The following is a 22,320-nucleotide window of genomic DNA, read 5'->3' as shown; positions in this document are numbered from 1 at the left end:
AAGTCATGGCTGAACAGAGTCAGAGTCAATTTTGCCTCTATTCAAAGCCATCACAGTGATAATACAGTCTCCTCCTAAATGCTTTCATCGACCAAATAAAATAGAGTTTTTTAACAAAATCACTGACTGAAAAGACTAACCATCTGACTCATTTGTACACAACACAAGCAGTGCAGCTGAGAGCATGATGATCAGACGTGTTGGTTTGTCCCCTGTGCTGCTGTGGGCTGACCTGTGCTGGTTTCAGTCGGTCCCCCTGCAGCGACTGTTCATGGCCGTTTGAGGCCAGCGCAGCGGTGACTTCAGTCTCAGTGCAGAGGAGGACAGGATTAATGCGGAGGAGGCCACAGATTAGTCATCTTTGGTACAGGTGGAAAATGTGTGGGTTGAATCACCTGGGGTTCCTTTCAAGGATTTGCTACAGAGAAAAGCGTGTGATGCCTAAATTGAGGTCTGATCAGGGAGAGCTGCAGCCTGCTGTGTGTCTGTGCCTGTATAGTTCAGTTCACAAGTCAAAAACAGCCTTTGTCCTTTGTGTTCCTGCCAGGTTTCAAGTTTAAATGATCTATATTCATAAACACAATGACGCCCCAATATAACAAAAAAATCTGTATATTTAAAGTGCCCTATATAAGTGCAATATCTGTAGTCTTCGGCCTTATTTCTTATTCCTGATCAAATGACGTTTTAAAGCCACTTGGATGCCTGTGGTACCAGAGATCCCTGTTTAAGAGGAACAGTTTTACTTGACAAATTCGTATCAGACTTCTATTATTCCCATACAGTTAAAAGGTTGTCAACTTCTATTCTAACATGACTTCATCATTTCATTTCTGCCGCCTTGTGCCTGGGGGAAAAAAAAGGATGAAACATGTCTGTTTACCGGCAGCATGTGGTCATCTCTTTTTTTCTTCCTCTAATGCCGTGTCGGCTCTTATCAGGCACTCAAGAAGAGAGAAAGTAGAGGTGTTTCGTTTCATTCTTGATTACAACAGTGCCTTCGTGCAGGTGATCCGTCGATTTACACAATATACCTGTCAGTCTGTGAATGCTGTGTGTAGCAGACTGTCCCATCTTTGACATCAGAGCTACTTCTACTTTTGATATCAGTTGTCTATAAGATGTGAAGCATTGTGAGAGCTCTTATTAAATCATTAACAAAGGAATCATTCCAAATGCTTTCTGTAGGTGTAAAGTTGTTAGCTTTTAATAAGATAAAATTGGCAAAAAATTGGATAGACTCTGAGGGATTATATATATCACATCCGGCCTCGGGGTCCCCCAGCAGGAGCTGGAGGAGGAAGCTATGGAGAAGCCAGAGCATCTGGGCTTTTTTTATTTCTTGCCCTTCAACAATACCTCCCAGACATAAATTATCAACATGAAATGGGTGGATTCATTCTGAATATTTGTTTTTCATTTAAATATTCTCAGGCTCTCAGGCTCCGATTGATTTATAACTGATGTTGCAGTTCCTTATCAAAATTGTTAAAAAATGTATCTTTTATACTTTATACAGCTTTTGCCTTTTAAGAGCCCTTGCTTGGTGCTAACCCTGGGCAGATTACTTTAGAATAGGCCCCCCAACACAGGCTGTGCCCATTTTTCATCTCTTCATGGTGTTTTTGTGTCACTTTTTGGTTCTTTTTTGTCTCTTTGTGCATTACATATCAATTTGGTTACATCTTTGTGGTAGTTTTGCGTCTCTTTGTTCAGTAATCTGTTTCTTTTTGGTTGTTTTGAGTGTTTTTATGATCTTTTAGTGTCTGTTTTTGGTTATTTTGCATCTCTGTAGTAGTTTTGCTTGTCTTTGTAGTTTTATTCTGTCTCTTTGTGGCAAGACAGAGTAATCCATCCATGGTGCTAACATATATATCCACGCAGGCAAACATGAGTGAATGTGTGTTAATGTCATGAAACATGTAGCCTAACAGGAGCTCAAAATGTGGGGCAACTCCCACCCAACCACTTAGCCCCCCTCCACACACACACACACACACACACACACACACACACACACACACACACACACACACACACACACACACACACACACACACACACACACACACACACACACTTCCCAGTGGGATCTTCTCTTCCTGTTTACTGTTGCTCAATAATTCAGTCAGTCCAGAGTGGAGGCTCATAGTAGACATGGTGTGTGTTTCTGTGTGTGTGTGTGTGTGTGTGTGTGTGTGTGTGTGTGTGTGTGTGTGTGTGTGTGTGTGTGTGTGTGTGTGTGTGCGTGTGCGTGCGTGCGTGTGTGTGTGTGAATGTCAATCTGTCAGGCCAGAGTGGTCCATTAGTATCAATTTTGTTTTTGACGACAGTTAGCTGGTAAGTGCATGTATTGATTTGTGAGCACATTGACGTCCATTTTTTTTCCATTCGCACACCAAACGTCAGATGAAAGTAAGAAAGTAAAGAAAGAGAGAAACAACTGGCCTTTGAAGAGCGCTGTCACTTTTTCTCTCTCTGTCCCAGTAATGTTCTGTTGAATTAGGGCAACAAATATTTTTAGTCTCCAGCACCAGCACTGAGAATATGCTGCCCGAATCACTGTAAACATGCTGTGTGTTGACATGCTTTCATGTGAGATTGGGTTGCATCCACACACACACACACACACACACACACACACACACACACACACACACACACACACACACACAATCACACACACAGTGAGAGCGTAACCCCTTCTGACTACAGTAAGCAGCCAGTTTCCCTTCACAGTCCATCATTGCATCAGATCCTTTGATGTGTCTCCTTGCTCGGCCAGAAGTCCCAATCAGCTCAGAGTTTATCTGCCGGGCTCCCTGATGTCGAGCTGTTTGACCTGCTTCTGTTTAAGATAAAAAATTAGGAGATTACACTGAATGATAAAAGAGAGGAAGTGGTGAACATGGGGAAAGGTTTTAAGAGGAAGAAATATTTTTGGGAATTTATTGGCTTTGTTGCGTGAGCAGGAGAGTCCAGAGCATTTACCCTTCATATTAAAAATTTGTCTCAACTATTTTAAGTGCTTTTCTCTAGTCATTTGAGATACATTACTGCTAAAGTATGGAATCATATTATTCCAGGATATTGAATAAATTATCTTAAATTGTCTTGTGATAACAGATTAATTTTGCTCTTACCTCAACCGAACCACTTATTCAATAATTAACTTTTTTCCTGAGAAAAATGCTTTTTCTATCCTGAGACAATTAGCTTGTTAGCACATTCATGTTTCATAGTGAAAGTTCCCACACTTTTTTTGCATGGAATCTTATAAATAAGAACATAGTAAGTTATAGTCATCTTAATTTAAGAGTGATTTTTTTGGGGGCCTAAAGAGATGAAAGTATTCAGTATTTCACAAGAAAATTGCCAGATTTTAGCAAAACAAAAACAAAAAATGGAAATGTATTTTACTGTTACGTTTTATTATGTTGTGACCACTCAGAATTGATTTAGGACCGCAAGGTTGGAAACTTGCAAGAAAAATGCAATGTCAACATAATTAAACAAATCTACTCGTATCTACAACTTTTAATATACCATAGAGACTAACCATAACTCCTACATTCCTAATCCTGTCCGAAAACCAAGACTAAACCTTAAACCTGAGTGGTTTACCAGCTTTTGGTTCCCAAATGGGAAGTGAGCCCCAAGGCTAAATAATCAAACAGGCACCCCAGAAGCTAGAAGTCCCAAAAATATGGTTGCATGCCGGTTAGTTTAGGTAATTTGACTTAAGTACATTACAAACCAAAGTTTGTTCCTTATAAGTATTACAGTATTTAACTCTGTTTTATAGAGGTGCCCTATGTCAAAATCCAGTTTTCTTACGTGTTGAGAAGGTAAATCCATTTTACTAACTTTATTGTTTGTATTGTGCTGACCTACTCCTAAACAGGGCTGTCTACATGTACAGGGTATATGGGTAAATACATGCCTGGAGGCCCCTAATAGCTTGATATGGCTATGGTAAACCTCATGATGTGACTGTGTGAACAAAAAACACACAAATACACACACACACACACACACACACACACACACACACACACACACACACACACACACACACACACACACACACACACACACATTCACTCACAAAACAGGAACAACTGCATATTAGTGGTAGAGAGAAAAAGCTGCTTCTGATCCCACAGCTTCTCTCTCTCTCTCTCTCTCTCTCTCTCACACCCTCTCTCTCTCTCTCTCTCTCTCTCTCTCTCTCTCTCCTCTCTCTCTCTCTCTCTCTCCTCTCTCTCTCTCTCTCTCTCTCTCTCTCTCTCCCTCTCTCTCTCTCTCTCTCTCTCTCTCTCTCCAGTGTGCAGCGCTCTGGTGGGTCGGTGAAGCCGCTTTTTTTGGCTTCGGAGCTCCGAGCGAGAGAGAGAGAAGCCAGCGCTGAGGTAAGGAAGAAGGATGAAAAGGTGTGAAGATGAGGAGTTGAGAGAGGAGAGAAGGAGGGAGGTGATTCAATCAATGAAAATAGAGAGATCAGCCGTAAGAATTGGAAAAAAAATAAAACACTGTTGCTCTGCGCGCATTAACATGCTCCTTGATGTTCCTGTAATAGTGTCAGTGCTGCGATGTTAATCTCGGAGTGAGCAGCTGGTTGGATGCTGTAACAGTGTAACAGTACTGTAAATGTCGGAGATGTGCATGTGTGCGCGCACCAGAGAGATGGTGTTCATTCCACCTGTGATTGTATTGTATGTGTGTGTGTCAGTGCTTTATGCTATGTCGATATGCATTTGGGTGTTGGGTGAAAACGTGCGCGCTACTGTCTGCAATCGGACCCATGGAAGGAGAGAGAGAGAGAGAGAGAGAGAGAGAGAGAGAGATTAGGCTGCAGTCTGTGTTTGGATCAGTCCTGTGAGGATAGAGAGACCTCAGACAGCTGTTGGAGAAGGAGAGATGTCTTATGTTCTTACACCATCCATCAAACTCTCCAAACTTCTATCATGATGGAGATTTGGGCTTCATTCTGGTGATAACGTCATGAAGTTGTGGTAGATTGTTCCACTAGGTTGATTATATTGGATAGTAACATGGGGCCTGGTTGTGTTTAACGGATGGGCTGTCGGTTCTACCTTGTTCTGTCTTTTCAGTCCTGAGTGGACTTAGACTTTATGGTCACAAGTACGGGGACACCCCTGCCTACTTGGCGGATTTTAGTCTGTGTATGTCATTTTCATTTGGGTTTTTAGTTCCAATTTGGGTGAATCTCAATGATCCAACATGCAGTGCAATGATATTTAGAAGTAGCTAGATTGAATCAGAACCCAGTTCATCGCCAGGTAGGTTTTCACGTACAAGGAATTTGCTGTGGTGTGTTGACGAATAACATTAACAAAGTGAAAATAAACATGCATGAAGCAACAACCATGAAGAAATTGTTATCCCACGTTGCTGTGAAGGAATTTCATCCTTTACTGGAATCCAGAATGTGAACCGGGCCTTATCGCCCCAGTGTCGTTGATGGACCTCACTAAAGCTCTGGGGCTCAAATGGGACCGAATCCCTGCAGACAGCTTCCAAACCCTGGTGGAGGGAGTTAAACCAGAAGACAGGAGGCTGTTGTAGTAACAAACCAATGCTCATGATTTCGGAATGAGATGTTCAACAATCACAGTACATCACAACACCAAACAGTAATGCGTTAGTACCGTACACACTTTTGGTGTTGTAGTGTGATTACTCCAAGAATAATTGATCAATCATACTTTGGATTTTGTCTTTTATAACTGCCACTTGGACTTCTTTGCATTGTCTAGTGAGTCTGGTTTGTTAAGTGCATAGCCCAGTATATTGCATGGATCTTTGAGAAGGCTTGATTTAAATTTGGGAATATTAGAATCAATTTGACACTGAAATGATTTGCAGTGCACACATCATCAAACAACATATTTTGATTAATCAGACAAATTGGCAATACATGGAGCGCTCTTTGGTGTCACACATTACGGTTTTGGATTGTTTTTGCAACAGAATGTTTATCATTATGCTTCCTTGTGCATAAAAGATGGCCGCCTGCTGGATTGATGGTGTCCTTTATTTTACAACCACCCCTCAGCGCAAAACATCTACCTCTGGGTGTGTGTTGTGGAGGGTCCTCAGGGAAACAGCGAGAAGCCTCACTGTGCTTCCACTTCCTGTCATCGCAGCGTGTGATGAGGAGAAAGAAGCTCTAAGAGTAATCAGGTTCATTTAGAACAATATTCTGAGATATTAATAAGAATACACGCTTATCTTTCTGTTTCACTCATCACTTGATTGCCTCAAATTGTGTGTAAAATTGGATTTTATCTGGAAAAATCAGTACAGTATAGTGAAGGATCACTGTGTTCTCTCTGGTTTACCTGCTGTGTCCATACCAACAAACTGGCTGGCTCTCAGAGGAAAATTACCTCACTTTAAGTTCCCTCTGGCTGTATATTTATTATTTTGTAAGGCAGAAGAGTAGAACACTTGAGTGGCACAATGCCAAAACATTTGTGCTTGTTACTCTTAGTTACTACCAGTCGTTGATCTGGTGTGTTTGCAACACATGTTTAACAATGTATACAGACACTCAAGAAGACTCCACAATATCCAACACACTGATTTAAGTGCAAAAACAGCACAGAGTTTAGTCCTTAATGCGAAGATTAAGATTAAGTAGGAGTACATTTTCTCCAATCAGTGTTTACCAGACAGTTAATTACATCTAAAAATGTCAAGCGCCTTTGATTTTGTCCAAAAGTCAATACCAGTTGGCGTAAAAAAAAGTCAGAGAGAAAAATTGTAACAATCAATTTAAACCCAGAGTTACTTAATTTCCTTTTTTTCATACATTTAACATACCACACGCTGTTAAAACCTGTTTCATTGTGTGTCCTATTCACCAACCCAAGTCAGGAAACATCTATGATCTTTATTTATCCTCACACTCATCTATTTTTGGAAAGACAGATTAGATATTACCTCAGATGTGTTCCCCTGTTTCTGTCAAGGGGACAACACCTTTTTTTAAAGCATTTAGGGCGACTGCAGCATCTCAAACAGAGAGGAGAGGCCCCTCTGAATCACTAAGTCACTGTGTGATTTATGCTGATCAGATGAGCCTATTCAACCTGACCATCTAATTTATATGCAAAATCAAGAGGCGAATGTTGGAGATATTGATCCCAGGCCAGCGTGTGGTGGACTACATGTGATTCCAGGAGAAGCATGGTGCAAAGGGGCAGTGAACTTGAGCATTACTGGGAAAACAAATCGGGCATTTCTTTTCATTCTGAGTTGAAATACCTGTTAAGCAGATGGTACACAAATAATGAAGAAGCAGGTTGAAAGATATTGATTCAGAAAGGCATTAACCCCCCATTTGGATCTTCAAACACATGCTGCATGTTCTTGTGCTCACACATATACAGCCTTCTGAGGCTCAAACATGCACACTCTGTTTGTGTGTTCTCTAACAGCTGGCTGATGAGAGTATTGATCTAAAGAGCCGGTTGACATGGAGCTAAATGCCAATGCCAATAGAAAAGACTCTCTCTCGCTCTCTCTCACACACAAACACACACAATCTGCATCCACACAGAAATGACCAATGCCATGCTTAGAGTTCACAGCCAGCCAGCATTAAAAAACTGGAGCACATTTTGTATGCAGCCATCAAAAAGGTCAATACTGATTATGTCATGTGCAGCTGCTGTAAACTCTAATAATAACAACTCAGTGTCTTGTAGAAACATTGTGAAAAGTGTACATTTTTGGAAATATTCAACATAGTATTCACTTCGTCTCTTAGAATTAGTTGGCAAAATTGTAACTTCCTCTCAAATGCAATTTGTTGTCTTTCATTACTGTATGTTTTCAGATTAAATGAATGTGATACATCATTTGAATTTGTGAGCTTCAGGCAGTCTTATTAACTTTGGACTGAGACAGCAGCTGTTTCCCCCTCTCCTATGTTATATTTCTGGAATTTCATATGTATTTGGATTGGAGAACTACAACCGTGAACTGCATTTCCCATGAGCACTTACGCGGCAATGCACGGGCATGGTCTATTTGATGTCATTAAATGCTTTGGGATTCCTTTTGTCAAACATTTGCTGGATGAAGGTCCAGGGAAGCATGCTGAGCTTCCTCTCCTCTACATTTGACTGTTTTGACCTTCATGCATCACTGCTTTTCATTGTGAGTCTGTTGATTTTCTAAAAAGTGTTTTACTTCAACATGTCTGGAAACAAGAGAGCAGTCTGTGTACCACCCAGAGGGTAGGGCGGAAGATTTTACTGGCAGTTTAATTATAAAAATTTGATTATAAATTTGACCAAATTCTTCAAATACTGTGTTTTCTGAGATAAAGCAGGTTACCAGAAAACCTGAATCCTTGTTTTGTTACCCATTTGTTTGCACAATAAAGTAAGACTTGTTTTCTCTGGTGTGGTTTGCAATCAAAGTTGGGAGCTTGTCCATTTGATTTTATTCAACTTAGGAAATTCCTCAAATTTAAATTCAAGTTCCATTCCCCCCCCAATGAAACCTTATTTTGCACATTCATGGAGTTGTATTCAGCCATTAGGGAAACCAGCTGGCTGGAGATGAATGTGCTTTGATGAGGAAGTGAAAGGCAGTTTCATCTTCAATGAGGATGGTCTAAAGAGATAGAGAACTGGTTCCAGTTATGGTTGGGATGAAATAAACTGGGGCAGTTCAGTCAGACAACAGGGGGGATATGGTGATGTAGAGTCCACAGTCAGGAGGAGGAATAGTTTGGATTGGCATCTTTTTAGAGCCAAACCTCATCTTTTTTTCTTTCACCAACTCCTGTGTTCTCTAGTTTACTCTCCTCTCTTCTTCCTGCATACTGCCCTTTCCTGTCCTGAATTTTGTCTCTTCCCTCCACTGTTTTTGTTTTTCTTCTTTTTCTCACTTCGTCTAAGCTCATCTGTCCTCAAGTGTCAATATTTTGACAGCTTTCGGTCCATCAGAAAAGAGCCAATAGGCCTGAGTTATCGGGTGCCTGTGTGTGTGTGCATATGTGTGTGCAACATGGGGTCATATGTTGTTTAACTGGTGTTTCGGTAAATGGTAATTCTGTAATGTTATGACAAAGTGAGTTAGATATTTTTGTGTATATCAACAGTTTTGTTTCTACACTTTGTGAGCACTTCAATCCATGTATCTGATATTTCCCTTCTTTAATTGTATCATGTATTGTATTATTTATCATTTAAGTATACGTTTAGAAAACATTATTATCATTTATTGTAGTAGTTGAGTTGAAAGACAGTTATTTACAAGTCACTATCTAAATAAAATAAAGAAAGAAGCTGCGTAAGCCGAGAAAATGGAGCAAAAGTTCAACATGATGTCTTCTATGCTCCTGTAACTTTAATCTCATGTGACAGCTGAGCAAGAGGAATATCAGAGAGGAGATAACACAGAAAACTGGGAGAATTTATGATGCCCTCATATCATCCGTCCTGTGCCTGCTGACAAAAGACAAGAAAAAAGACGGGAAGGATGGCAGAGCAGTGGTGAGATGTAATTCATCTCTCTCTCTCTCTCTCTCTCTCTCTCTCTCTCTCTCTCTCTCTCTCTCTCTCTCTCTCTCTCTCTCTGTCACTCACCCTACAGCAGCTTCCAGACACTGAGGAGAGAGCATTAAAGACATAAAGAAGGAGGAAGAGAAAGACTGAGGCAGGTAAAAAAGAAGAGAGGATAACTCGACCAGGAGAAGAAGACTGAAAGGGTGACTGTAGTGATGGCTGAGGCACCTCAGCAGCAGCAGCCAGAGGAGGAGGAGGAGGAGCAGCAGAGCACTGTGGAGGCGACCGAGACTGATGAAGGGTCTGAGGAACAGAAGGAGAGTGTCCAGACGACCCCGACCCGACCTCTGCTGTCCATGAGGTCCATGAGCATTGTGGACCCAGACGACGACTCCCCCAACATGATCGCCTACAGAAAGGTAAGAGCAAAACGCTGTTTTTTTCATCGTTTTTGTATTTTTGTCTTATTGAGGAAATAATAATAATAATAATAACTTTATTTATATAGCACCTTTTAAAAACAAGGTTTACAAAGTGCTTTGCCAGCAAGACAGTGCATAAGAAACAAAATGAAATAACAAGTGACAATCAAATAAACAAATAAACAAACAAAAATAAATAAAGTAATTTACTTTTTTAGAAGCAAACTTGTTATTGTTGATGTTACAGGCTCAAGGTAGAGACTTTGAATCCCTACGAGAATACTCCAGTTTCAAAGAGCTCTTATGCAGTAGAATTTGCATTTTCCTTTGCATCGGGATGTTTGGTAAATTCACAGTGGACATCTATACTAAAAAATAGGAAAACCTAATTCAACATATTACAGTATATATGAACTAATATCAATATAAAATGGAATAATACAAATCTATTCTCACTCTGAGTAAAGTCAGTTATTTCATGTTGCTGCAGATTTGCAGATGAACATGAAACTTAAACTAGAACAATGAATAAAAATTGGGATTGCTGATGTTTTAAGTTCTTCAGATCAAACATGAAATTTACTTGGAGTACATTTCAGATTAAAAGGCCCAGTGTGTAGTTTTCATTAGTGTATAAATACCTGAAACTAGGAATTTAGGTGTTTTCGTAAGCTTAGGGTGAGCCCTATATACATGTGTGTGTGTGTATATACACACACATACACGTACACACACACATTTTAAAAGACATTTAAGACATTTTTTCATGAACCCACTGTTAGATGTAAGATGCAACACAGTGACAACATCCACAGCACTGCTAGTCAGCATAAAGAAGAGAGTTAGAGCCTCCCTGTGGGGCTTAAGTCGCCAAGTCACAGTGTGTTTCACCTTGAACTAGTATCTTAAGTTGGTCTGTTGCCTCAGAGTGTGAGTTGGGTCTGACAGTTGAGAGCTTAAAACTGCTGATGTCTGGAGAAAGTTGAATCCAAATCACTGGACGAGAGTAACTGGGATAAATACACTTGTGGCATATTTGTATAAGCAAATGCAGTGTTGCAAAACTAAAGGATGTAACATAATTTCCCCGAATGAGTTTGTTTCTGTGTGAGTGTGTGTACTTTTTGTATCTTTGTGAGAGCCATTTTGAGTTATAGAGCCACTCGGTGTATTGATTTCAGCATTACGACTGTGTAACTGACATACACATTAACCGACCACTGTTTTTGACAGTAAATTATTTATTGTGGTTTCAAAGGATGCCAGAAAATCGAACCCACCCTAAGAATGTTTTAATCCTGCTTTGAACAGACAGCATATCTATCTGCATTTGCATTTCCACAATGAAAAGAAGAAAAAATGTATATATATATATATATATATATATATATATATATATGAACATGAACTGACCATAGACAAGTAGTACTATATTAGGCCTATACAATCTGTTGAAAGAAACTGGAGGCACTGCAGGAATTGCAAGACAGCAACAACCACTGTCAGGTTTTGATAAATTAGTTCCTGATGCAGGGTGGAGAGAAGCGGGTTAGGGAGCAAAAGAAAGAGTGTAAAAAGGAAAAGCTGGTAAAAAGCAAACGCAATACACATAGAGAAGAACGTGAAGGAGAAAAAAGAAGAAGAAATTGTGTAAAGAAGTGCATCAGAGAGAAGTGAAGGAAGATGAACGTCTGAATTGGTAAAGTTACTGACTGTCAGATGTAATATTTCCCTCTCTATATAGCCAGAGATCTCAGTGTATTTGCAAACACATGGCTACCACACATAGTGAAAGGCTACTTCAGGTGAATAACAGCAGCTGAGATGTGATGTAATATCACTATCATGTTTTATAGTACAGTGACCTCAGGAGAAAAAAAAAAGATGTTCTGAGGATGTTGAAAGCATAGTATCTGTTCGCTGCATGCAGGGTTTCAGCGTCAATAAACTACAGACTCACTGTGAAAGACACATAACCATCCTTGAAAAAAGTAAAAGCTTTCAGCCATGTGGGGTGTGGGTTTTTATGTATGTGCATAACATTTACACAACTGAACAAAAATCTGTTTTTTGAAATTCAGAAAGAAAAAGAGAGATGGGCAGAGGTTTCAGTTTTCAACAGGCCTGCATTTATTTACCAAAAACATACATGTTTTAAATAATCTAGCCGATACATTGTGTGAGAGGTAGCATACATTAAGGAAAAGTCGCAGATTACCTAAATCGCTGTTTTTTATCCAATCTATTATTAAAAAAAAAAAAAAATGCAAAGGCAACTAGTCTCCACTAAAAAAGGGGAGAAAAAGCAGGAGCGCTAGAAACCTTTGTAAAACACAATAAACCTCTGTCACGTCAATTCAGGAGAAGCTGCATACTAAGAAACATGATAAAAAAACTTTTTAGGATTAAATGCATTTCATAAAGTCACTTTAATTACATTTTTAAAACAGCTATTTTTACTCCGCTAATTCTTATATTAATGTTTCTGGGGAGGCTACTGCTGCTATAATGTTGCACATCTGTAACTGACCACCTGCCAACCCTGTTGAAATGTCTATTTAAGTTTATAACATATAAATTAAAACTACACAAACCTTTAGTGTACATGGGAAGCAGAAATTGAAACCCACCATAATACTGTGGTTTATAATAGAGACATATTTTAGTGGTTATTATAAATTTTTCTGATGCAATCAAACTGTCTGGAGAAGTCGTCCAAATCCAGCGTAAAAACAGCAACACGGCTGAATGAGAATGAAGTACAGAAAATAAACACATGGAACCTCCTCTACAACATCAGGAGGATTCGCCCCTTCCTCACTGAGGAGACGGCGCAGGTGCTCATCCAGGCTCTGGTCATCTCCCGCCTGGACTACTGCAACTCACTACTTGCTGGAGCCCCGGCGTCGGCCATCAGACCTCTGGAGCTTGTCCAGAAAGCTGCAGCACGTCTGGTGTTCAATCGCCCCAAGTTCTCCCACACAACTTCCCTTCTCCGTTCTCTACACTGGCTCCCTGTAAGAGCTCGCATCCAGTTTAAGACTCTGGTGCTAGCCTCCAGGGCAGTGAAAGGAACAGCTCCTTCCTATCTCCAGGCCTTGGTCAAGCCCTACACCCCCGCCCGACCACTTCGCTCTGCTGCCTCCGGGCGATTGGTTGCCCCGTCGCTCAGAGGTCCCTGCGGCCGATCCACCCGGTCACAGCTTTTTTCTGTCCTGGCCCCTCAGTGGTGGAATGAACTCCCCACTGACGTCAGGACAGCAGAGTCGCTGCCCATCTTTAGGCGCAGGCTGAAAACTCACCTCTTCAAGAAGTACTACCCGGAGCCTTCCTCGTAGCACTTATTGCACTCGTATTAGTTGCTGCACTTACTGTATTCGTATCAGTTCGCTGCACTTATTGAATTTGTATTTGTTTACTGCACTTATCCTATTCGTAGAAGTTTGTAGCACTTACTATATTCGGATTAGTCTGTTGCAATTATTGTTTTCGTAGTAATCTGCCTCTGCACTATACTTTTGCTCTGGCTTATGCTTTGAGATGCTTGTTTAAGAAAGGAGATGCACTTATTACTTCTGGTGACTAGTAGTTCTCTTGAATACCTATGTTGAATACACTTCCTGTAAGTCGCTTTGGATAAAAGCGTCTGCTAAATGACTGTAATGTAATGTAATGTAATGTAATTTGACAAGTGTCAGATGGGTTTTACTGTTGGCAAGGTTTTAAAATATCACAGCAAAAAGTTTCATCAGTGTGGTTCATCTTTGACTGGAAAAATGAAAAATGTGTAGAACTGGTCAATGTCATTGCTCTTTACTGTGAGCTAATTTTGGCCATTTTTCAAAATAAAGTAAAAAACAGAGTAAAGCACTAACTAACGGCAACACACTTATGACTGAACCTTTAAACATAGACCATGGTCATTCCATAATAACATTTGGTGTTACTTACTCCAAGAATTAATTCCCCATGAAATAATTAAAATTCAGCTTCTCTGCATTAAAACAACACGTGGTTTACCTATTGATTAACAACATTTGCTGTTACATGAACAGTTTCTTTCTTATGAAATCTGTATGTCCTGGACTGCATTTACATAAGTCTCTGGAGGAGTCATTAATTATCCCCAAGCATGATGGGGGAGGAGAATAAATACAAATCCTGTCCCCGCTACACCGTTTACAAACCTTTGAGACGCAAAGTATCAAGCTCAACTTAAAATGAATAGTGTTTTAAAAAGATTTTCCTTTTCTATTTTTTTTTTTACATAAAAATAAACCCTGACTTTAAATTAAAGCGGAACATGAGAGCTGATAGTCGGTGCTTGAGGAGTATTTAGTATGGAAAGTGATGTCTCTGGCCTACAGAGGGCCAATCATCTCTTAGATAGATGATGTATGACTTTACCCTTTCTTCCTCCTCTTCTTCTTCCTTCCATTTATTCTTTTTAATGGCTATGTCTGTCTGATCTATGTTAGTCTAGTCCATCATATTTTGTGTTATAATACTCTATGTTATTCTTTTTCCATTCCTCTCTGTCTCATTTAATTTTGTCTGATTCTATTCTATTTTATAATATTCCATAGTACTCAAATCCATTTTCCTATTCTACCCTCTTATTCTATTTCTATTCTACTCTCTCGTTCTATTTTGTTCTATGGTACTCTATTATTTTTTCCTATTTTTTCTATCTTGTTTTGTTCCTGTTCTACTCATTCAGTTTTTTTATGTTGTCCTATTCTATCTTTCTCATTCTATTCTATTCTATTCTATTCTATCTTGTTTATCTGAAATAAGGGGAAACTCAGAGTGAGTCATACATCTACACAGCCTACATGTAGTAAATGTTTGTGCTCTCTCACCACCAGTTTATATTTTTCATTGTGAGCATCCAACGCACAATCACTCACACACACACACACACACACACACACACACACACACACACACACACACACACACACACACACACACACACACACACACACACACACACACACACAGAAGGTGATCAAGGTGAGCAGACTTGATGCTGTTGACAAGAGTGGAGGGTGTTTACTCACCTTTTCACCAGCGTGTGTTAGAACCTGTCAGCCAGCATCTGCTCAGAAATAAATGTGTGTGTGTGTGTGTGTGTGTGTGTGTGTGTGTGTGTGTGTGTGTGTGTGTGTGTGTGTGTGTGTGTGTGTGTGTGTGTGTGTGTGTGTGTGTGTGTGTGTGTGTGTGTGTGTGTGCGTGTTTGTTAAAGAAAGGGAGAGGAAAAAATAGGATGTAGAGTATGTATGTATGCTGCTGCTAAAGTGTGTGTTTGTCCGTGTGTGTACAGCCCTATTGCATAATTTTTCATTATCCTCTGGTCTCACCAGTCTGACAGTATATATTGTCAGGCCTGTTTGCTTAGCAAGCTGTTTATACAGATACCTGTTCCCATATTCCTCTGAGCTGCTGGATCGTGACCATAAAGAGAAGTCAGAGGTTGGAAAGGCACTGTGAGACAGTTGTTGGATGCTGCCCTTGCAGCAGGAGTTCACTGCTGCACAAAGCTGAGTGCCTTTAAGAACATTCTCAGCAGAGTATTTAGCATTTTGTGACACAAGTAAACAATATTTGTACACCAGGTTGCGATAAAAGGCAGAATTTATTTTGAGTGTTTGTATATAAATTTTCACCAGAAAGTCACACTTTCCTGTCTCTTCCAAACAATTCATATTTGCTTTTAAAAAATGAAACTGATCCTCCACCCCTATTAAGGCAGCCAAAATTGGTTAATCTGGTAAAGAAAAATTAAAAGTTTTGGTCATGGTATAAAGTTAGGATTGTATTCATGGTTAAAAGCAGGTAGTAGACATGACAGAAACAGCGGTCTCAGGTTTTGACTTCAGACGCCTTGTGCAAAATTAAAGCCATCAAGTTTGAGAAACCTAAGGTTTAAGTACAAAAAGTGTAGTTGATTTGATTTAAAGATTGGAACAAAAAGTATGTTCTGGTGATTCTTTTGGTAAAGATAGTCTCAAATTGCAGACTAAAAGCATCAGTTGGATGAGGTCTGTGTCGCATGTTGTCACTGTCCCCATCTGGAACAAAGCCACAGGGCGAAAGAGCTCACAACAGGGACTTTATTGATGTGGTCGTTGGTTTGGGAGAGTGCACCACCTGCTTCCTTCCTTCAAGGAATCAACATTGGGCTAAAATGTCCTCCAATACTTTAAACTTTCTTAACCTTTGATTTCAATGACCGTATGGCCTTTGCTTCAATAACACCCACATTCTTCACCCCGTAATCGGTAAACTTGAAGAGTAGCCAAATCAATGGTATGTTGTTTGTTCCATCCCACGCTTTAATTTAATCGGCCCATTGAACAGCCTCAAAGGCTTCAGGAGAGCGTAGTTTTTCCAATTAAAACACTCTAAACAATCTGCAGGTGGATTAGAATAACTGCACTTTTCTCAGTATAGTTTGATACAAATTATTAAAGACAACATACGGATTTATATGTATTTGACAATACAATGACAATGTGTAATTTTAAATGGTCACCTTCAAAATAAGAGAAATGTGATAAATAATAATGAAGTAACTTATTATTTTAGTCACAAACCTGATGTAGCATGAGTTAATGTAGTGCTTTCTCTCCAAATATTGTAGGACACATCAGATCTCTAAATGGATGGCTAATGGCTTACATTTTTGCTGTTTCCAAAAAGTAATGGATTGGATCAATCCAATCCATAAACAAATACACCAGTTCTAGTTCTCCAGTTCCATTTATATTCTTGAAACATAATTTAATCTTGCAGCAGTGAATAATCCTGCAAAATGTAATCCAAACAAACCAGAGACTTTAGGACCAGAGAAAAAGGATTAATTTTACACAGATTATTAGAGGTAGGCTAGATTTCTTGTCTCCTGCAGACTTTGAGTTGAGATTTTCTATCTATAAACCAACTTCAATGCTTCAACAGGCCTAAAGCTTGGAGCAAACTGTAAAGTCTCTGAAAAACATTATTTTCACACAGGCCTTTGAAGAAAAACAGAGCATAAGTAAAGTTTTTGTTGTTTGAGACTCAATTCCCATCGGCTGTGCAGCGTGTCTGCTCATTTTATTTTGCTGTTTTCATTTTGCAAATGCCCCGACAAAATGTCAAGAAACCTTCAAAGAAGTTCTGAGGGGAAAAAGGGAAGCTCTATGAATTCATACACATTTACAGGTACATATTGTTTTTCATGTCAGCTGCCCAAACCTTTGAATTCTACAGAGTGATTTTAAAGTGATCCCTTTTAGAGCAAAAGTAACTTCTGATGTGTTGAAATAATCATACCTACAAATAAGAATCACACTTTCAATGTGGTAATTCTGAATGAGTAACTGGCACAATAAAATAATCTTTGATGTTTTAACAGATCCAAGACAAAAAATTAGTGTTGGTTTTAATCCTTGGTAAAGTCAGACTTAAACCGACAGGACTTGATCTTCGTTGCTTGCCAATGATTAAAGATATGGATTAGAGAATAAGACACGGTCTGAGAACTGAATTGCCAGTGGTTTTAGTTTTTCTTTAAGGCCAAATTCCATGAGAAACCATAAATTATAGAGAGGATAGCACTTCAAGCTCTGTACAGCAACACAAACAATTCAGTGTGAATCAATGTCACAATTTAGACTTTATTTAATAATTGTATTATTTATTGTTAACATGAAATGCAGGCTGCACAAGGTGATGACTTATTTCATGCCTTTGAGCTTCTCATCCCCTTTACGAACAATAAAATTCCAGTCACGCCTTGTCACTGGGATCCTGGCGCATATTTATTAGGCAATTTCACGTAGCAAAGATATTCATTGGTGAGCGAGGAAATGAATCATAGCTTGCTGAACCCTCTACACAGTTTTTGGCTGAACTCTGATGGCATCAGTATCCAAGCAGATACTGCAGTTCAAGATTGTTAATTTGATCACGTAGGAACATCTTTATTCATTTTAAGCAGGAAACAGCTGAATAGATTTGCATTCTTGTAGTTTGCTTCATTGCCTGCTAGAGATTTTTCCATTCACTTTAAAAGAATGTTCGATTTGCAGTTGATTTTTAGTAGAAATGATGTTGAGCAGCCTAAAGAAATCAAATAAATTCACCTGCAAGAGAACATTCAATGACACTTGGGAGTTAAATCTGCCAAACTCTTATAATGTGGCAACTTTAAAGCACAGTGTGTGTGAAATACCGTTTAAGTAGGTGGAAATGTTGTTCGATTATTGGTCATACAGTTGCCCCCCCGTACGACTCAACTGTTGCCTCGACGCGTGTGGTGTACTTACCAATGCTATGACAAGAATGTGGGGATGAAGCAAAGTTGTTAAATTTTACTAATTCAGCAGTGGGATAATTAGCTTGCTAATGCCTTCATGCTTTCATGCTACAGCGATTAACGTACCGGAAAATAGGCGGAAGAAAGTTGTCATCATCTGGAGATAGCATTGTGCTCTCCTGGGCTGTGACAAGAGTGTGTGGATGATGCAGTAAGTTGTCCAATTTTACTCATTTAGTGGCTGGCTGGTCAGCTTTCCAGCTTGCCAATTTCACCATCCTTTCATTCTACAGAAAATGAGTCAAACAGCGGTCTGGGTCTAAATGGTCAATCACTCCCTGCCAGTGGGAGACTACTGAGCTGCCGATCGCTCTCCTAACTCTCTCAGTGGCAAGGAGTTAGGCCGAGGCACCACGAGGTGCGCTAGCTAATTATTTTTTATCATTTTTGTTCCTATAAACACTCACTTCATCAAAGCAAATGTCTTTTGAGCAAATTAAATGACACATAAAGGGTAGGCTTCCTGTGCTTGCTTTGAATAGTGTTTTTACAAGAAATGAACTATGAACTGCTCCATAGTTAACTTGACAGCAAAACGCTTTGGTTTGTTCCGCACCAAAGTTCGAGTCCGGCATTCACACCAACCCAAACAAACTGCAACATGCAGGTAAAGACTTCAGGGTTCTGTTCAAGTGGACTTAACAAGGCTTGTGTGAATGGGCACTTACAATTGTTTTTTGTGCTTTTACATACATGAAAAGAGATGTTTTCATGTATGTGTGTAATATATGTGTGTGTCTGTGGTGTGGATTCTGCTTGTCACTTAGTGAATGACTAAGCACATCTAATCACAGAGCAGCCACCTGCAGACATCTGAGGAGGGCTCATCACAACAGAGCAGGTAGAGAGCAGCAAGCTAATCAAATCAAGGTGATGGGGAGATGCTAATTGGGGGAGTTTAAATTGCAAATTTAAAGATGACAGGATGATCGCACTTATCACACGTTTCTTCTTTTATCTTGCTGCTTTTCCGCAGATCATTGCTCTAAATTTTGATGACGTGTTCATGAAATATGAACATACATTTTTTGGCATCGGTCACTGCTTTAGAAGCTGGTGGTTTAAAGTGAGTTTGTTAAAACAAGCAAACCCAAATGTTTTAATGTATATAATGTAAACAATATCTAAGGGGCATTATTTTAACATTGTGTTAACGTAACCTTTAAAAAACGTAAACTTTATTGGAACCATCTAATACATACTTGAAATGTCAAACATTCACTTTCTCTTTTATTTGGCCTCCACTTACTCCTATCCGTCTCTTTAACGGCTAAATGCTCCACTATGTTCACCAGATAGTCTCTTACTTTGTTTGTCGACTGTTTGTTGCTGAGCAGGTAGGGTCCACATGTTTATAATTGCCCTAAAAAGAGATTTGCTGCGCACTGATAGTGAACCAAAAAAGTAATGTTGCACACCATAAAACTGAAATAAACTTCCTCTTAAAATTCAACTCGAGAAAGATTGAGATCCTGTAGTTAAAACATAAAGTATTCTGTATGAATAATTCAATAAATCAAAGCCTCTTTAATAATGCTGTTTTTATTCATTTATGCTCGTCCTCTGGTGTATTCACATGCTGGTGAGACTCCAACGTCTGTTATGTTGACTGGTATAAACTAAAAAACCTGGCAGCCGTGTGCAAACAACATTGTGACAATTTGGACTGGATCTGGAAAAAAAATAAAACCTAACATTTTGTTTATAGAGTGTTTGAATCTCTCTGAACATAGACAATCAGAATCCACCACATTTCTGTATAATTAAATACAAAAGAGATTGAATTCTTTGTAGTTCATCAAAAGTGATGGATCAGTTAAGGACAGATGGTCTGGCCAGTATTTAATGCAGAATTGTGTGCTGGCAGTGAAAAAGTGTCAGCAGTCCTTTGGAGGGAGTATTCCCTGGGCCTGCAGGAATAATGACATCCTGAGTCCCCACTGAGTTCCTGTATCACTCGGTTCTAATCCAAACTAATCCTCCTCAGTGTACACTTACAGCTGCACTCATTCAATGTGGTAATTCTGATTTTGAATGAGTAACTGGCACAATAAAATAATCTTTGATGTTTTAACAGATCCAAGACACAAAATGAGTGTTGGTTTTAATCCTTGGTAAAGTCAGACTTAAACCGACAGGACTTGATCTTCGTTGCTTGCCAATGATTAAAGATATGGATTAGAGAATAAGACACGGTCTGAGAACTGAATTGCCAGTGGTTTTAGTGATAAAAGGAAGCTGCTGGGAGCTGCTGTGTGTCAGTTTGTGTCCAAATATCAAAGCACCAGACCCAAAAGGGAACATGAGCAACTTAACAACCAGATGCACTTGAATGACTCTGATCTGAGGCAGTTTCAGAGTTACTTGTAAGCTCTTTCACTTGTTTACTCCTATCTGACAGCAAAGAGCCAGTTGGTTTCACAAGTCTATTGAGGCATCAATGTATGTGTCATGCTCTGCTTGTGTCCGACAGCAGGTGTCAGAGGAACCCACCTGGCCATGCTTCTCTGTCAACACTTCAGATTTTTCACCTGTTCGTATGAATCTAAAGTGACTGCAACCAATCTGTAGGTGCGTTTGGGAATTCGCAAGCGGGAATGATGATACAGTGTGTGTATGTGTGTGGGTGGGTGTGTGTGTAGTGGGTTTGGCAGCAGATTGGTGAATTCTCTTGGCTGTTTTTAGATTGACAGTGTTACTATACACTACAAGTTGATACACATTTCTGGGGAGAGGCTCACCTGAAAATGAGTGGCGGACACAACCCGAGTACATTATCTTAAAGGGCCGGTGTGTAGGATTTTAGGGGATCTATTAGCAGGAATGGACTATAATTTTGTTTTTATTAATCCTGAAATTTAGATTTTACACAGGTAATTTTTCTGCATCAGGAGTACTTTTGGTAACGATGCATTACATACATTTTGCTAATAATACTTCTAGAATTTTGTTTAAACAGGATGCTGAATGCAGGATTTTTAATTAAGTATTTCTAATCGGTGGGTGCTGCTTAAGAATGATCTCAGTTCTTCTTCCACTGCTCCCAAAAATACAAAGTCTGTCATATGCCTTTGGTACCATGTTTAGGTAACAGTAAACATTTCAATGCTTTTGAAATTATATCAAAGATATTTCAACCCTAGCTTTTTGAATATTTTTACAGAGAAATGTCATGTTAAGTTTTATATTGATGCTATATTTACACAGGTTTATATAGCAACCTCTACCCCAAAAACTTATAAAGAGGAATAAAGAGGAGGGGGAGGGTATTTGTGGGTGTGATTGTGTTTCCTGCATGTGAGATATATTCATGATGCAGATGGTGACTCACAGCAAATAATGAGGTGTGTTTTGCAGTATTGTTGTTTATCTGGGTTTTGTAGCACCATGATTTTTTTTGTTTTTCACACAGTGGTCCCGAGAGCAATATGTTTAATCCCTAATTAATCTCACAGATATTCATGGTGTAATAGGGATTAACATTTGTTTTGTTAGGGAAACAAGACACAGGCGTTTCCTGGGCTGTAATCAGACGTAGTGCGACCTCCTCGTGATTGTCAAATTTTGGCAGAAATTACAAAGGACTGCACATCAAAGGACTACAACTAAACAAAGAACATTTTAGATTGAACACGTACACACACATTCACACACAAACACACACATCCTCCACACATTCAGACACAATTATGAAACATGGAGCGTGAGAAAGAAAAGCAGCATAATTCTACAAAGTGGAGGTGAATATATAATCAGAAGGTGTTAATATTTTGATGGAAGGTAGAGCTCAGCAGTGAATAAATACACCTGCAGCCATTATTGTGCTAATGCACTGTAGAGCTGCTTCAGTTCGGTGACACCTGCTCTGTTCAGTCGAAGCAGCCCACCAAGCAGACAGTGCCAAAATAATGAGGCAGCACAAAGCAATTCTCTCTTATCATAGTCTTGCTGGGACGGGACGGTCCTGACTTCAGAGGCGCCCAAATAT

The 22,320-nt window shown here is 39.5% G+C and overlaps 1 protein-coding gene across 1 annotated transcript in view; it reads left to right on the top strand.

The window, feature by feature from the left end:
- Positions 1–4,328: 4,328 nt before the first annotated feature.
- Positions 4,329–22,320, top strand: part of rgs6 (regulator of G protein signaling 6) — an 83,853-nt gene continuing 65,861 nt past the window's right edge. Inside the window, exons 1-2 of the mRNA XM_054618069.1 lie at positions 4,329–4,409; positions 9,634–9,964. Coding sequence (XP_054474044.1) covers positions 9,761–9,964 — 204 coding nt within the window. The 5' untranslated portion in view covers positions 4,329–4,409; positions 9,634–9,760. The remainder of the gene's footprint in view (positions 4,410–9,633; positions 9,965–22,320) is intronic.

This window comes from Anoplopoma fimbria, chromosome 18 (assembly GCF_027596085.1).
Source record: "Anoplopoma fimbria isolate UVic2021 breed Golden Eagle Sablefish chromosome 18, Afim_UVic_2022, whole genome shotgun sequence".
NCBI lineage: Eukaryota > Metazoa > Chordata > Actinopteri > Perciformes > Anoplopomatidae > Anoplopoma > Anoplopoma fimbria.
The sequence above is the reverse complement of the archived record's forward strand: the minus strand, read 5'-3'. Positions and strand labels throughout refer to the sequence as shown.